At 42.3% G+C, this 17272-nt stretch overlaps 2 protein-coding genes and 1 long non-coding RNA gene across 4 annotated transcripts in view; 2 read left to right on the top strand and 1 right to left on the bottom strand.

Annotated features, from left to right (window-relative positions):
• The window catches only part of CRLF2 (cytokine receptor like factor 2), a 48347-nt gene extending 34512 nt beyond the window's left edge, over nucleotides 1-13835 (bottom strand). For both annotated transcript variants that reach the window (XM_079972981.1, XM_079972982.1), the window contains exon 1: nucleotides 13220-13835. The gene's annotated coding sequence lies outside the window, so the exon portion shown is untranslated. The remainder of the gene's footprint in view (nucleotides 1-13219) is intronic.
• The window catches only part of LOC307214250 (interleukin-5 receptor subunit alpha-like), a 38916-nt gene that overhangs the window by 14299 nt on the left and 7345 nt on the right, over nucleotides 1-17272 (top strand). The window contains exons 4-6 of the mRNA XM_079973017.1: nucleotides 14080-14261; nucleotides 14718-14848; nucleotides 16403-16429. Coding sequence (XP_079829143.1) covers nucleotides 14080-14261; nucleotides 14718-14848; nucleotides 16403-16429 — 340 coding nt within the window. The remainder of the gene's footprint in view (nucleotides 1-14079; nucleotides 14262-14717; nucleotides 14849-16402; nucleotides 16430-17272) is intronic.
• LOC307214342 lies at nucleotides 9162-11109 on the top strand. The gene is made up of 2 exons (XR_013837941.1): nucleotides 9162-10508; nucleotides 10981-11109. It is a non-coding gene; the product is annotated as an uncharacterized lncRNA (long non-coding RNA).

Below are 17272 nucleotides of genomic sequence, written 5' to 3'. Positions count from 1 at the left end.
GTTCACTTCCTCTTTCCTGGAGGGGAGGGATGCCAATTTGTTGTTTGCCTCAGCTGTCAAAATGTCTTGGGCCAGCCCTGTTGAAAGGCAGTGTCCACAAAGGGCCCTTGGCCTAACATTTTCTCCTCCAGGGCTACCCAGTGTTTTCGTACCTTCATCAACGTAAAAGAGGTTTAACGAAAAAGCTTCATAATATTGTTTAGGAGTACCCCATCTCCTTCCATTGGGTTTTTCATACAGAATTTCCCATGCCATGTGTGGATCAAGCATGGTAGATCATGCACTGGATTCCCCTGCCTGTTTCAAGCCCATTTGAATCAAATGAAGTGGATTAGCTTCCGCACACCTACAAATTATCTAAGCTTTCGAAACAGGTATTTTAAAAGGAAATTCACGTCAATTGCCAGACTCAGCTTTGTAACAGTCAGCTGTCATCTGCAGATATTTTCATCCATAAAACCACACCGTCACGCGACGGTCAATGCAACATTGGCTTGTTAAGAGGCTTTCCTCATCAGATAATGATAATCATGCTTGCAGAGAGATCTACAGTATTCTTTAGACTGTGGTGCAGTATAAATATTTTAATCACTTGGGAGTGATCTCTGAGTATTGTGAGCTTCCAGGGATTCCAGGCACTTACCCAGGGTTCATGTTTCTCTTTATATATATATAATTTTATTTATATAATTAATTTTACAACATACAAATATTCAAAAAAAGAAAAACTTAAAAAATCAAACAATGTATCATATACTGTATATATATGACTTCCCTCCTCCTCTTTCTGTAGTTCCTTTTTCATCATATTTTAGTGCATTTCCACATTAAACCAATTTAATATTTATCCCCTATGTTCCATTTACATTTTATTCTACTACTGCACGTTTTTATATTAAGCCTGCTAAACTCTTAATGTGTTTACAATAATTCTGAATATACTCTATAAATGATTTCCATTCTTAAAATGATCCTATTGATTTCTTATAATTCCAACGAAAACTAGCAGCGCAGTGAAAGGGAAGCGCTGCAGGGGCTGCATTTGAGTGGCTAAACCCCACCCCCAAGCCTCCGCCTGATTGGCTGGCTGCGAGGGGGCATGGCACAGCAGCCAGGGCAGCTGAGCAGGGGCCAGAATGCCCCCTGCCAACGTGGGAAAAGGCTCCCGTTCACAACTCCTCCCCTCTGGAAGGAGGAGAGGCTTTGCCTTTATTTCTAACAAATAACAAGGCACAGGTTTTGAAAAGGGCAAACTTGAAGCTGTGCTGCTCTCTGGCCTTTTTGATCACCCACACACTCTCAACTACACAGGTCAAGATGCTGTTCCATCTCTCTACTTTTTTCTTTTAGAATGGCCATTGTAAATAGTCATCATGACACTGTCTGTATTTTTCTCACCTTACTGTTTCATAATTCTACCCAGCCAGGTTTACATGTACCTACACATCAGGATAATGCTTCATGCATCCGAAGACATGGACTTTCGTATGCCAGCTTCTCCATTACAAATGGCCCAGGATTCCCCCCCCCCCTTACTTTCTCCATATTCATACTCTCTCACATACATTTTCTTTCTCTTCCTCCCTTGGCCTGTCTAGACATAAGGTGGTCAGGGTTTTCTTTTCCCGAACCAGAGAAGCTAGACCCACAGGCACAAGTTATCCAGAAAGCTTTACCTTCCTCTTTCCCTCCCACACCAGCAAAATAATGTTTTTGTGGTAGTTTGGCACCACTCCTCTCCTTAAATAAGCAATTCATAACGCACCAGCTTAATGAAGCCTATCTGGAAATGTGGGGGTGGGGGTAGAGGGATTGGTTCACATTAGCATGAGACTGGCCAAATATATCCTTCTCAGTAAGCAAGCACAAAAGATTGTTGATAAGTAAAAAATAAGTTTTGGCTATCTAGGCCAATGAAATTTATCTGATGGCAATGTTCAAGGGATTCCACAAGGCACAAATCTGTATCTGTTACTCCTTTAAGAGAAATTGCAGCAGTGCATTTGAATGTCCTGCAGATGTAAAATCAATGCCCCCCCATGTTTCTATTTTCCTTCATTTTCCAATGGCATTCAGTTCAGCTTTTTCCTTTTTCCAGATATAAATCATTAAGATTTCAGGAGGCTTCAGCCAAAATGGAGGCAGTACAGATTACCTCCCCTCACACACAACTGAAACTTTTTAACTATATGGCACACATGACCATCACAGAATAATTAGATTTGTTTCATGAACAATCCTGCCAGTGTCTCTCTCTGTGTGTACATATCTATCTATCTAATCACTCTGGGACTTTTGCCACCCTGAATACTGCACATCTGAAAGTACTTTGGCTCATGAAACATCTTGCAAACTTCCTAAGGAGATGTTCCATTTAAACATTCTCAGAACCCAGTGTTAAAGCAGCGACCAGTGTGTGCTGCTATTTCCAAACAGAACAAGCACCAGCACTTTGGACAGGAGCCAAGGTCCCAGTGCTGTAGCACAGCACACTCCAGGGCCTCCTTATTGTGTTTTCTGACCAGGCACTCCTGGGAGCTGGATGCAGCTGCCTCTTTAATTTCCTACCATGGCCCCAGCTCTAAGAGCTCCAAGACGTTGTATATGTTTCTGAGCACAATTCAAAGTGCTGGTGCTGACCTTTAAAGCTCTAAACAGCCTTGGCAGTATATATCTGAAGGAGCATCTCCACCTCCACCGTTCAGCCCAGACACTGAGGTCCACCTCTGAGGGCCTTCTAGCGGTTTCCTCACTGTGAGAAATGAAGTTACAGGGAAGCAGGCAGAGGGCCTTCTTGGCAGTGGCACCCACCCTGTGGAATGCCCTCCCTTCAGATGTCAAGGAGATAAAGAACTACACAACTTTTAGAAGACATCTGAAGGCAGTCCTGTATTTGGAAGTTTGATGTTATGTTTGATGTTATGCTTTTATTTGTGTTGGAAGCTGCCCAGAGTAGCTTGGGCAACCCAACCAGATGGGTGGGGTATAAATAAAATGATGCTAGACTCAAAGAATTGATAGGTACAGTGCCAGAGCAATGCCACTGCAGCTAAATATGCCAAGGCTACCTGAGGCAGGTGATACCAGAATACATTTTGACCAGCCCTTCCTCTCAAACTTGGAGCCAGCCCTGTTCTCAAGTGAAGCTCAGCTGGGTGACAGTTCTGGAGGAAAGTCAGTGCACACACCACCTGACTTCCACAGCATTGCCATACAAACTGGGCTGCCAGCATCTGCCTCTCTTGCTCACAACATGTGATGATGCTGATTGGGGTGTCATTAATTACATAGTTTATTCACTAGATGGCACAGGCCTTAGTTGTTTCCTGAGTTTGTTCTCTTTCTCTCCTGGATATAAACAATAATTATTGTCTTCTTCTTCTTTGGCGATCACTTGTAGCCTAGTAAGAGTGTCTTCCATGAAAAAGGTTTTAACAGAGTCCATAAGTGACTGTGGAGGCTGGTTCTGGATCCACACGTCCTTCCACAGTGGGGACTTAGGTTTCTGGGCAGGAGTTGATCATGGTGTGGGTTTTCCAAGAGTGCCTTCCTCTTAGCACATTTCTCCCTTTCGTCATGGGTGTCTTCAAAGCCCATGACACCTTTGGTAAAGCCTGTTCTCCAATTGGAGCACTCGCAGGCCAGCATTCCCCAGTTGTTAGTGTTTAAACTACATTATTTTTTAGATTTGCCTTGAGAGAGTGTTAAACCTCTTTTGTTGACCACCAGCATTATGCTTTCAATTTTTAAATTCGGAATAGTATTGTTGCTTTGGAAGATGATAATCAGGCATCCGCACAACATGACCAGTCCAATGAAGTTGATGTTGAAGTCAATGAAGTTGATGTTGAATTATTGTCCTGCCTTAATGACTGGAATTCCCTCTGAGTCTTCCATCAATAAGGGTTTTGTTGTCACTGCTCCAAGTTGCAGAAGGATGAAAAAAGTGAAAGGGGGTAGGTAGATTCCCTTCTTCACAGTTCCCAAGCCACTCCCCAAATTATCGGAAAGTTCAAACTTTCAGCCCACCTTTAATTTATATACCCAGGGATTTGCCTAAGGCTAACTTCTACGAATGTGGTTTTGGAGCAAGCATGTGATTTGAACTAGAGATTTCGAGATTATAATTCCTGCACTACATTTACTCAATCATCCATGTGTATTTTTATTCTTATTAGTAAGTAATTTCCATACTGAGAATTGAGTTGATTGGTGTCAGTAAGAAATGTAATTTGTTGCAATGGGATTATTGTAGTGAAATTTAAAATGCCATGTTTCTAGGAGGGGGCAGCAGTGGGAGAGAGAAAATAAACAATGGAGAGAAAAAACAAACTAGTTAAGTGTTTTTATAGGTGTTTCTTTATAAACAATGGGGTGTGTTTTTATTTATTGTTTTAGTTTAGTTTAGTTGGGTTTTAAAAAGTGGGGGGTTGTATTCTCATATTCTGGTACTTGAATGGCACTTGGGCATGAAAACCTATTGGAGAGAACAGTTGCACCATCTTGTGGTGAATGTTGAAAGTCTCACCAGTTAATACGAAACTGTATTGCAGCTTCATAGATACATGGCTGTTTTAGCATTATCAAACTCCTGGAGCTGCTTTTAGGGTTTGATTCTACACATAGCAGAACACGCAACATGAAGGTTTTTTTTTTGTAATACTTTAAAAAGCATTGTGGAGGTTAGTAAGAGGAGTTTAATAAGGGGTTGGGTTAATAAGCCTCTTAAGGCACACAGAAAAAAGCCCGAAACAACTGTGAAGACGAGAAGTGATAGAATTGCACATCCATAACTATATCAGCACCTATTGCATTCATTCTGAATTAATGTATTTATAATGAAGTGGGCACGTGTATATGAATAGCTCCAAAGAATAGTTTTATCGGTTTGGGGCCACATTTACCTTCTGTTCTACTGCTAATTTGCTTTCTGTGTACAAGGTGAGAATATTGAGATTAAGCCAAGTAGAAAGCAGATTACCAGCTGGATGGAAATACAGCCTTGAAATGCAAAGCTATAGATACAAATTACATGGAAATTCAGCTTCTTAGAAAGATAAAAACAGGAAATGAAACAGTGGCCATTCAATTAGTTTTGTACTCAGAACCAGGTTTTCTGTAATTAGACCAGGATATGAAGAAAGACACTATTCTGTGAAAGGAGGAAAGAAGCCTCTTTCTCATGACGAGTTCCTCTCAGAACAAAAATGAAGCAAGCTTCCATACAAAGTTACACCCTCCTCTTGCTTTGCATGCAAATTCATCTTCTCTCTTGCCCCACTTTTTCATTCTTGTTGGATGTGTCATCCCCTATGTCCACAGCCTGTGCAGTGGCTTATTTTAGATTCAGTTCTTGACCCTAGCAAAGATTCAAGAACAGTTGGGCTGTAGGACAGTCCATGATTGGAGAAGAAGGACTCTCTGTCTGAAGGACTCTCAAATGACCTCTATTTGAAAGAGCCCTCTTTTTAAAGCACTGTCTGGTTCAAGTCCACTTTAAAGACCAATAGGCAAAGCAGGCATGCAGGCCACCTGGCTATCCGCACCCCAAGGTGAGTTGTGTTGTTTGGATAAAAGTAAAAGTAGAGGTACCCCTGACCATTAGGTCCAGTCGTGACCGACTCTGGGGTTGCGCGCTCATCTCGCTCTATAGGCAGAGGGAGCCGGCATTTGTCCACAGACAGCATCCAGGTCATGTGGCCAGCATGACTTAGCCGCTTCTGGCGAACCAGAGCAGTGCACGGAAACACCTTTTACTTTCCTGCCGGAGCGGTCCCTATTTATCTACTTGCACTTTGATGCGCTTTCGAACTGCTAGGTTGGGAGAAGCAGGGACCGAGCAACAGGAGCTCACCCCGTCACAGGAATTTGAACTGCCAAACTTCTGATCGGCAAGTCCTAGGCTCTGTGGTTTAACCCACTGCGCCACCTGCGTCCCATCGTTTGGATAAAAGTACTAGCTAAATTTGCACCTGTACATATATACAGTGGTACCTCGGGTTAAGTACTTAATTCGTACTTAACCTGAAACTGTTCTTAACCTGAAGCACCACTTTAGCTAATGGGGCCTCCTGCTGCTACCACGCCACCGGAACATGATTTCTGTTCTCATCCTGAAGCAAAGTTCTTAACCTGAAGCACTATTTCTGGGTTAGCGGAGTCTGTAACCTGAAGTGTATGTAACCTGAAGCGTATGTAACCCGAGGTACCACTGTATTAGCAAAAGTAAATTTGAAGGCAATGCATAAGTGCAAGGGGCAGCCCATCCCATTTCTCTGCCTGTGGCAAAACAGGAAAGTGTCCCTAGCCGAAGCCTTGCTTACCTTGCTTGCACAGCAGTGGCTTCCAGGGAGATCTCTTTTACTGCTCTGCATTCCCCAGTGGTGGTAGGGGCAGGCGGGATCCCTGTGTGGGCACTGCCCCATGGGATCCCACTGTCCAAGATGGCTGCTTCAGCCTTCCTCGTGGGCAGGACACCCCTGCATAAGTGGCGACCCTTCCCCATTCCTAGTCTTCTGTTGGACCAGTGGGCCAGGAATACTCTGGAAAGAATGGTTTCTGTGGTTTGCTTGTATAAAACTGGAAACAATAAAACTGTCCAGCATCTTTTTTTTTTTAAAAAAAAAAAAACAACCCACCAGGCCTTTATTGTTTCTGAGGCTCCTTGTGTATGGCAGCACTCCATTGCCCACCCAGTGTCCCATCACTACCCTGAAAAAAATCTGTTTGCATTAGCAAAACCTCCCCTCCACTATCATATCCTCGTGCCACACCTACTGCTAACAGGGGCAGACCCTTATCCTATCTGGAAATAGGTCCCCTGGCTACAGCAAGGACTGTAACCTTAGTGGCAGAGCATCTGTTCTGTATGCAAAACATCTGGGCTGAGGTGGGAGAGAAACTTGCCTTCAGCCCCAGAATGCCACTGTCAGTCATTGTAGATAATTCTGATGTAAATGAATCAATGGTGTGACTCAGTAGAAGGCAGCTTTCTGAGCTCCTATGCTTCTTCCTAACAATGGTTATAATCTAAGCTCCCTCGCATAGAAATAAGTATTTTCCACTTAACATGCTCCAGATTAGGTTATTGTCCAGAGTGAATCACTGAACTCCAACTCTAAAACATCAGAGCTTCTCTATGTTCCCATCAGACCAGAGGAGCTTTGCTCATAACCCAGCCAACCACTTCTCACCAGTTCCTTTTCTCTTCTCAGTAAGAAAGCTCCGCCTTTGCCCTGCTCCCTTCCACAGCTCTGTCTGAGGCTTATAAATAAGCCTTTAGGACAGGCATAGGCAAACGGCCCTCCAGATGATTTGGGACTGCAACTCCCATCATCCCTAGCTAACAGGACCAGCGGTCAGGGAGGATGGGAACTGTAGTCCCAAAACATCTGGCGGGCCAAGTTTGCCCATGCCTGCTTTAGGAGGAGCTGGGAAGCTTGCAGCTTCTCATCAGCCCCACCCTCATCCAACTGCAGTCCATCTGGGGCCAATTGGGCTACTTGTGAGCAAGAAGTCAGTCTAGCAGCTTCTTCCCCCCAGGTTGGCTTCATCCAAAGCTCCAAGAAGAACACAAAAAACTACATATGCAGCAGTCCTAACCCCACTTACTTGGGGGAAAGCCCCGCTGAATTAAATAGGCCTTGCCTCTCACTAGAGCTAGATAGGCTTGTGTTGGCCAAAAAAATATGCCACCGCTGTGTGTGTAATGAATTTCTCAGCATTCATTTATCATATAGAGATAAATGAATGTTGCATCTTGATTTAGGAAAACAAACCAGCCCGTGTTCATGGGCTGTTTTCTGTTTTTGTAAGCATGGGCCTGCTTCCTTCCTTTAAAAAGCCACTTCTCTGGCAGGCCTCTTAAATTATATCCTTTGCTTTCTCAGTGTAATACTGTGGATTCAATTTGGAAATGCATTTCATGAGCATGGCATGCACTGTTTTTCACATAGTTTGTACCACTGAATTCATGGCTACTTTTTCAAAATGACTTCATTGTATTCCACTCCCATTTGGTCAAGTGAAATGCACTATTTTAACTGCCTCATAAATCCTTTCACATTATTAAATCATTAAAACCCCAAATCTGACTTTTCACAGAACAGCTACGAAACCCCCGACAATGTTCTGTACCGTTGCTATTCATGCACAATCAGTTAGATTTAGAAGCTAAGTTCCTACCTAACGCTCCTGAAATTTGTTTCTAGTCTGATGCTAGTTTTCTGCAGATGCTACTTTCTAAATGGTTTTAGTGATTTGCTGCTATAATTTTGCTTGTTTCTTGTAACCCCTATCAAGTACAAGCTGATGTGGAATAAAAAGTGTATTAGATAGATGGAAATATTCCTCAGCCCGAGCCAAATGTTTCCCACTGTTTGAGTCACAACTGTTTCCTATAATTTCTGCTGCTTCCCAAAAAGAGGAAGAGGTCAGTCGGGGTGTATCCATCAATTGTGTAACACTGTGTGGTACCACGCCACCTGATGTTACATTAATTTGGGCATGGGTTTTATTCAAATAAGTCATGTTTAGAGTAGACAAAGTGAAATCCATGGATTCATTAGTTAATGAGTCTACTCTTAAATATGATTTAATTAGATCCAACCCTATAGTTATGGGAACGGTTTATTATGAAAATCACTGAATATTTTGTTAAAACAGCTCAGTTTTGTGGTACCTTATAGTACCTACTTAGGTACCTACTTAGGACCAAAGTAGACATGAAGCAGGAACGCAGGTGGCGCTGTGGGTTAAAGCCTCAGCGCCTAGGGCTTGCCGATTGAAAGGTCGGCGGTTCGAATCCCTGCGGCGGGGTGCGCTCCCGCTGCTCGGTCCCAGCGCCTGCCAACCTAGCAGTTCGAAAGCACCTCCGGGTGCAAGTAGATAAATAGGGACCGCTTACCAGCGGGAAGGTAAACGGCGTTTCCGTGTGCGGCTCTGGCTCGCCAGAGCAGCGATGTCACGCTGGCCACATGACCCAGAAGTGTCTCTGGACAGCGCTGGCCCCTGGCCTCTTAAGTGAGATGGGCGCACAACCCCAGAGTCTGTCAAGACTGGCCCGTACGGGCAGGGGTACCTTTACCTTTACCTTTTAGACATGAAGCAGGAGTTCCTTATCTTCCCATGGGGTTTTTTGTGGGGTGTTAATAGCAGCTGTGGAAGATGGAGCTTATTCAGATTGGGATAATGACACTTCCAGTTAAAATCATCCCTTTTCCATTGCCACCCAGCTTTTATGCGCCACTCAGAACAAAACTTGCAGGTTCTCTACAGGTTGGCAATTTTATTGTGCCAAAGTAAACCACTCTGTGTCTTAAGGGCAGCTTCAGAGGTCTGGCTAGTAGTCCAATTGGTAAGATCAATTAGATCGGTGAGCATGAGAGAAAGGAGCTTTTCGGTGGTGTCCCCACAGTTATGAAACACCCTTCAAAGTTGTTTGTGTACAGCTCCATCAGGACGGACTTTTAACCAGGCATTGGAAACCCACTGAGTACAAATACTATTGGCCTGTTTGGGTGAGTTGGGGTTCTATCTTATTATCTATCTATCCCCCCTATTTTTGGAGTTCGGCAAATCTTAGAATTCTTCAAGCTTGCTGATACCTCTCTCTTGTGCATCAGCTACATAAGCAAAGGCTGAATATCGGAAATAAAGGGAATGGTGTCTAGATATGATATACATCATTTCTGTTGGTTAGAATATTATTTTCCTGAGCATAACAGTGGAAATATCCTGGGTTGAGTTCCCAGTGGATATCCATTGCAGCCTCAGGAGGAAAACTGAAGCTCTCCCTCATGAAGTATACTATATTGACAGAAACTTGCTTGCCCCTTCAGAACGCCATGGTGACAACTGTCATTCAACAAAAGAACACTTTGCAGCCCACAAGCTATTGTCTTTCCTGGGCTAAGAAGATGTGAAAATAGGAACTCCCCCAAAAGGAAACTTTTGGCTGACATTAAAGACAGGAAGTGGTTGTTCTTAGTGAGGCAACTGTGACAACTGAGATGGCCTATGATGAGAATTTCCTGAATTTCCCCATGTCTGTTACTTTAATTAGAAAACTGTGGGTGTGAAGGCTTCAGACACTTTTCTCCAGGTCCTAAGGATCCTCAGAACACCAGGAGGTCTCCTATGTCCAGAAACCCTTGGTGAACCCCGCCCATACACTGAGTTTGGAGTTTTTAATCATCATATCATTTATGAACAAAAGCTTTTGACAATGATCTCTCTAGGAGATATATTTGTTCAGTGGGCCTGTACGTGGTGAATTCTTCTTCAGGCAGTATCAAGAATATAAGGAAGACACCAGAAAGGCCTTCAGGAGTAAGAGAAAGCATCCCACTACTTTGTTCTTTCTTATTCACTTACTGTAAACTGGAAGTGAAAGAAGGAAGTTCATGATGCAACACTCCTTATGAAAGCAACATATATATCCTTGCTTTCTCTCTGCACTGCCACAGCTTCTCATCACTACAATCTTATTGAGCCTGTAAGAAGAGACGGTAAGCACAACTCCCCACCCAGCAGACAACAAGGGGCCACATTCATAACTTTTCACAAATACATCACCCATTTTTTATTGGGGGGTGGGGTGGGGGAAGGCACAGCAGGAATAATGGAATATATCTACTATCCCAATCCTTTCAACATCGTGACAGTCATCACCTCTAGGTCTTGAGAAACCCTTTGTTGTTCTCAAAAAATCTGGAAAGAGGGTGGTTTGGGTATCCAAGACAAAAGAATGCTACCAAGAAGCAGGAATCTTATTATGACTTAGAAAGGTTTGCGGGTTAGGAAAGAAAACTAGTATTTTAGACGAATGGAAGGATTCTTAGTGAAAACAAACATGTCTGCGACTGATGTCTAAAAGAACTAGACCAAAAATATTATTGTGTGCCAACTGTATTAAAAAACAACTGCTTAACAGATTGGGCATTCTTTTTTTACTCCCAAAAACATAACCCATTGTTCCAGTACTTGATGGTGAAAGATCAACAGATGGACAAGTAGGGAAATTTCATACCTGGAAGAAAAAGGGACTGGATTGCTATCAAGATTAGAGACAGAGAAGAACTGACAAACAAAAAGCTGGAAAAATATAGGTAACCAACCTATATTTCTATATACAGTGGACCTGCAACTTATACTTACTTTACATACATGATTGCAACCTTACATGCGGGGTGGAGAGTGGTGGAAACCTGCCATTCCCCACTCCCCATTTTTTTATTTCCCCCCATCTGTACACCCGGGCTTTTTCCCCTTGTTTACCAGGCAATATTAAAATGTCAAATTTAAGAATTCTATGGGGGTTTGTTTTGAAATTTTAGCAGGGTTTTCCATGCAACTTTTTGCAAACAAAAACCTAAGCTTTGTGTATTTTTTAAGCAGAGAGATATAGAAAGAGAGAGAATTATCAATACATTTTTAATTTTTAACTTGGGAATATGTCTATATCATCTGGTTGTTAGGTGTCAGTGTTTGATAAAACAGATTTATAGAAGAGGGTAATGCTAACATAATACAGAATGCCCTGCAGTGATTTTGTTGGGTGTTTGTGTGTTTTTTTTTAAAAAGAAAACCTTTGTCATTAAGTTCAATATATTGGGTGACAATGGGATGCTGACTGAGGGTGATACAAGTTGTAGTTCAGCAACAACTGGAAGACTACAAGTTAGGTAAAGGTAAAGGTACCCCTGCCCGTACGGGCCAGTCTTGACAGACTCTGGGGTTGTGCGCCCATCTCACTTAAGAGGCCAGGGGCCAGCGCTGTCCGGAGACACTTCCGGATCACGTGGCCAGCGTGACATCGCTGCTCTGGCGAGCCAGAGCCGCACACGGAAACGCCGTTTACCTTCCCGCTGGTAAGCGGTCCCTATTTATCTACTTGCACCCGGAGGTGCTTTCGAACTGCTAGGTTGGCAGGCGCTGGGACCGAGCAGCGGGAGCGCACCCCGCCGCAGGGATTCGAACCGCCGACCTTTCGATCGGCAAGTCCTAGGCGCCGAGGCTTTAACCCACAGCGCCACCTGCGTCCTCAAGTTAGTCAGGAGTATTTCAAAGGTGTGTTCTCTGAAAACAGTGTAGGTATGCCATATGTAGAACTGAATAAATACAAATGAGAACAGAAACAGAAACTTTTTTTAAAAAAAAACCAAAGCTCCAGTATTGCATGTCCCCTCATATAAGCTAGAAAAAACAGAGGCTGGCAACCAATGAAATTGTTCCATTAGCAAAAGGATTTCCATTTCCCCTCACTCTTCTCTGCCTGGTTACCCTCAAACCTTTCCTGGGTTTCCCTCAAATCCTCTGGATCAGATTTAGGGAGGGCACAGGGTGGACATAAAGGGAGATGAGAGGGAGGGAATGTTCCATTCTCCTAATGGAGTAACTTCAAAGAATACCACTCCAATGAAAATGTGGCAGAACAATGAAATAAAGCAAACCCTCCTTTTTTTTCATTTTAGGATTTATTTCTGTGTATTTATATAAAAAACGAAAAATCAGTATGGTGCCCAATATAGGATTTGCTCACATGAGTTGCCTCACAGTGTTCTGCTCTGTTTTCTTTATTATTTTTGCGAATAATCAGGGTAAGTATACATTTCTATTGAACTGTGTGGGACTTACTTTAGCATAGATATGGTTAGAATTGCGGAAGGTTAGAATTGCGGAAGCTCAGTTGAGTGACAGTGGAGAGCAGGCAAAGTCAGAATGGAAGGAAATGTATTTATTACCAAAGTAGTTCATTAATGTGTGGGTGAATGAGGCATTTTAGTTTTGGGTTAGGTTGGTTCTTATTTGGGTGTAAGATAGAAAGTGAGGAGAGATGAAAAAAGCATGTTTTCTTGAAGATTTCTCTGTCTCTCTCACACACACACATAATACACATATGTAGGCACACAATACACCTCAGGACAGATGGATACTTGAAGAAGATTAGTTAGGTACCATAAACAAATAACATATTACAGTAGGGAGCATTTGTGTCCACTGAAGAAGATACAAAAACAACTATGAGATATAAAATAAATCATGAAGTTCCCAGAAACTGCAGCAAACAGGAATGAAACTACCATGAAACTACCATGAACAAGCAGCTACATGAACAGGCTCAACGGAAGCTGAAATGAGCAGGTGTCAGACTTCAGGGACTCTGCTTCCTCCCCTCTTGGCTGTAGTTAAGCAGTACAAAGAGAAAGTAGTCTCTTACCAGTAACAGAAATTTTTAATGTACGGAGCAAAAGAGCAAGCGATCATTCTCAGAGTGCAGGTGATCCCAATTAAGATTCTGTCCACTTCCCTCTAGTCACATCCGTCCTCTCGCCTCCTAGCCACCTGATCTCTCAACCTTTGAGCCTTTTGCGCAGTCACCTTATCTAATCTCAGAGCCTGCACAACTTCCAGTGAGAGAAAGTCATCTAGTTCACTCTCTTCCCATTCTTCTTGCTGTTCACCTCCTAGTTCTGCCCAACTATTGTCTTCTGAACTGTGCCTCTCAGCAAATCATTGTTCCAAATCAACACTACTCCACTGCTCCTGTGGAGTTTCAGGTTCCTGGACATGAGCAGGGGGAGGGGTAGGTTCCCGTCATTCGTCATCAGAGTTGTACTCCTCAACCCAGTCTCTGACAGCAGGTAAGCAATAGAGAATCACATCCCCACTAGGGGTAAACATTGGTGGTGGAAACTGTGGTGAAAAGCTACTTGACATTAAAAAAGGAAGCACTTTGCATAGTTTGATCTCATAAAACACATATAGGATGAGCACATTAATCCATGCAGGTATGCAGCCTCAGAGCTACACACACACACACACTGACCATTCCTATTTTTTCTCCCCAGGACGAAATGGGACATCAGCTGAAAATTTATCCTGTGTTATTTACACAGTTCGTGTTACCTCAATGAATTGCACTTGGGATACTGGCAGGAATGTTCCTAAAGACGTCCAGTATTTTCTATACTTGATATATCAGTAATTCATTTTCATTTGTTAAATGGGGGTGGGGAAGGGAATGGTTAGAGTATGCTGCTCCTGGTTGGGTTTTTAACAAAATGTTTTGGCATGCAGCGAAAACGATGGAGAAGAGACAGAATGCCCCCAGTACAAAAATAATAAACTTGGAAGACATGTTGGGTGCCATTTTCCTAATATAACAGTTCCTGAGAATCATATTACACTCAGAGTGAATGGATCAAGCGAAGAATCACTGGTTCAGCCTTTGGATCAGCAATTCTGGCCTTTCGATCATGGTAAGAGAAAGAGAGTGGGGTTTGTTTGTTTGTTTGTTTGTTTGTTTGTTTGTTTGTTTACTCATAGTGCAAAAAATTAGATATCTTGAGATACCTTATAAATCAGGGATGGGGAAGTTGTGGACCTCCAATATTATTAGACTCTAAATCTCCTCTGCCCTGATCACAGGCTAGGCTGGCTGTAGAGTCAGAAATCCCTCACCCCTTCTCTAGTCCTTTGTTTTAAAATGCTTGTAAAATTAAAGAAACCTCAGAGATGTATTTGTCTGCCTGCATTCACACACCCTGTACCCCTTCAAGACCTCTCACCACAAAATTCCTGGCTAGAAGCTGAGTGACACCTACCCACAATCTGAAATGCTTAGGAACTGGAAGCAGGGAAGTTCACCACTCCGATGCCCTTGAAATTTCACAGCTCTCCACCTGTCAAGTAAAATACTGGCTCTTTCATTACAGAAAAACTTACCCCACCAGAAGATATCACTTGGAATTGTCATGAACAGCCGTGGGGGTGCAAAGTACAATGGAAACCCCCTCCCTGTGCCTTTAAAGATAATGCAGACTACTGCTTTAAGTATGAAATAAGGGTAAGAGGTTAATTGTGGTTTTGCTTGTTGAATAGCTTTTTGTTACCTTTGCTAGTCACATGCGGATATCTGATGTTAGGGTGTGAAACCTAAGACGCTGGCAAGTTAGCAATGTCATGTGACTTTAAGTAGTCAAGCTCGTTAAGTTGTTAAGTTGCTCAGTATATAAAGAGTGTTTGTTTTCTCTGCCTGTGGGGCGTGAAGCAAAAATGTCTGAAAGCTCCGGAGGTGTTTCTGTTATCTTTCTGTAATAAACCTGTCTTTGGAAAGACAGGCTTCCCTGTGTCATTATTTCTTTGCTGCTGAGACTCTGAAGCTTGTACTGCAACAAGAATCTCTGCACTGGACTTAATTAATGCTCTGCAAAGAGAACTGTTGCTGGTTGCGCAGCGGAAGCGTTTACTGGACCAGTACACAGACTCTCTTATCTGATGTAGAAATTTGTGGTGAAAGAAACATTTCACATTTTGAAAATTTGTCAGATTTCAAATGTACACGGAATTTAGTTTGACTGCTATTCCCTATCTACCGGGGTGAATGGTCATTCTTAGATAGGTTTTTGGTTGGTAGAGATGGAGTTGTGTACAGTTCTTTCATGAGTAAAGAAAATCCTCAGATAAAATAGAGCGATACTTTTCTTGTGGGATGACCTCCCAACATATTATGCATTGCAGCCTCGCTTTTCAGTTCATGTGTTGAGCCTCCCTATTAGGAAAAGCTTATGTCTGCAATCTAGCCTAGAAAGTCCCCATGAGGATAGACACATCATCCGTTTTTCATGGTGATGTCAAGGTTCCAATGTGTGAGCTACATTGACCGGCATATACCATCAACCCATACATGTGGGTGCATCAATGTACCCATGTGCAGAAGCATCCTGCAACAATGCTGGTTTCTGAAATCTCACCCTTCCTAGCTTCATATCGTATGGCTCAATTTAGGTATGCATGCTGGTACACAAATACCAGGTCTATCCTACATATTTAAAATAATGACTGGATTGTGGCGATACATTTATTTGCTGAGTTCCTATATACATCACAAGCTGGTCTGCCAAATCCTTGCACTTTAACAGAGGAGGCCTATTTGTAGCCCTCCTCATAGCCCCAGTTTGCATAGGCCAATAGATGACAGGATCCCCCTACATCTGGAGGATCACAGTTTTCCCACCCTTGGTCTATAGGAATGCAAAATGGTTGCCTGGTGCTTTATGGTCAGCACTTGTGGGAAGCCAAATACCATTTTGTAAAGTTTCACATCTATTAATGTATGGAAAAACGTGAGCTTCTATAACACATTCGTCTTCTTTTAATATGTATGTTTATAATTGTGTATGTGTGTTACACAATGAAAAAAAGAAAAGATTATGGGGGAAGTTAATAGTCCACCCACAAGGAAGTCAGCCCTCTGTCCTCCGATATTATCAGTTACTCTTGACAACTTTTGCCTTCCATACTAATGAAGGTATACAGCCAAATTTGTGAAATCTAGCATACTTTGAAAAAGTACAATGAAAACCAACTAAAAATGTTACCGTACTTTTTTGTCTCTAAGGATGAAATCAGAGGCCAAATTTCAACAGTAAGTATTGCTATCTTATATAAACATGAGGCATGTGAACTGAATTTAAGAATGGGAGAATCATGTGTATGCTACCTTGGAAGAAAGCTGGGCTATAAATATTAAGAAAGTAGCCTAGTATTCTTTGTCCACAGCATTCTGAAATTAATTAATTAATTAATTAATTAATTAATTAATTAATATTTTATTGCTTCTACCCCACCCATCTGACTGGATGTTCTATCTAGGTGTCCAGATTTGGTCCAAAAGGGAAAATACAGCAAAAAAAATATCCAGAATCCTCAAAAGATGAGCAACACAAAGTAAAATAAATATTTGGCTTGGAACCTGCTTCATTGCTTCAGATATTCAATGTGATATTATGCTTCAGAGCTGATTACCTTCCATTTCCAAAGCCTAAGGCGACTTCCCCATTCTACTGAATGGGGAAGTCAACAAGTGCCTATAATCTTTTCATTTTCTGTATTTATTTCAACTGTTTATATACCGCTTAACTCTTTAGTCTCTAAGCAGTGCTCAATAAGGTTTAAAATGCAAGAAAATAAAATCAGGAAAAAATACTTTAAACACCTGCTGAAATAAAGTCTTTACTGCATGACAGAAGTTCAACAGGCAAGCAGTTATGCTGTGTCTGTCTGTGATGAAGCACAGAAACATATCATGGCCACCTCTGAAATTTCTGCCTGCGGAGGCAAGACTGTTTTTGTGCTATGAATGCAGGGCAGGTTTAGCTCACACCACAACTGTAGCACTTTACTTGTGTGTTAGAAAACAAAGGATTGCCGTCTTCAAAGAAAGAAGCTTGATATACAGCAAAACAATTGAAATGCCCCCTGCACTAGC

The sequence above is a fragment of the Podarcis cretensis genome (assembly GCF_951804945.1).
Source record: "Podarcis cretensis genome assembly, chromosome: 4".
In the NCBI taxonomy this organism is placed as follows: domain Eukaryota; kingdom Metazoa; phylum Chordata; class Lepidosauria; order Squamata; family Lacertidae; genus Podarcis; species Podarcis cretensis.
The sequence above is the reverse complement of the archived record's forward strand: the minus strand, read 5'-3'. Positions and strand labels throughout refer to the sequence as shown.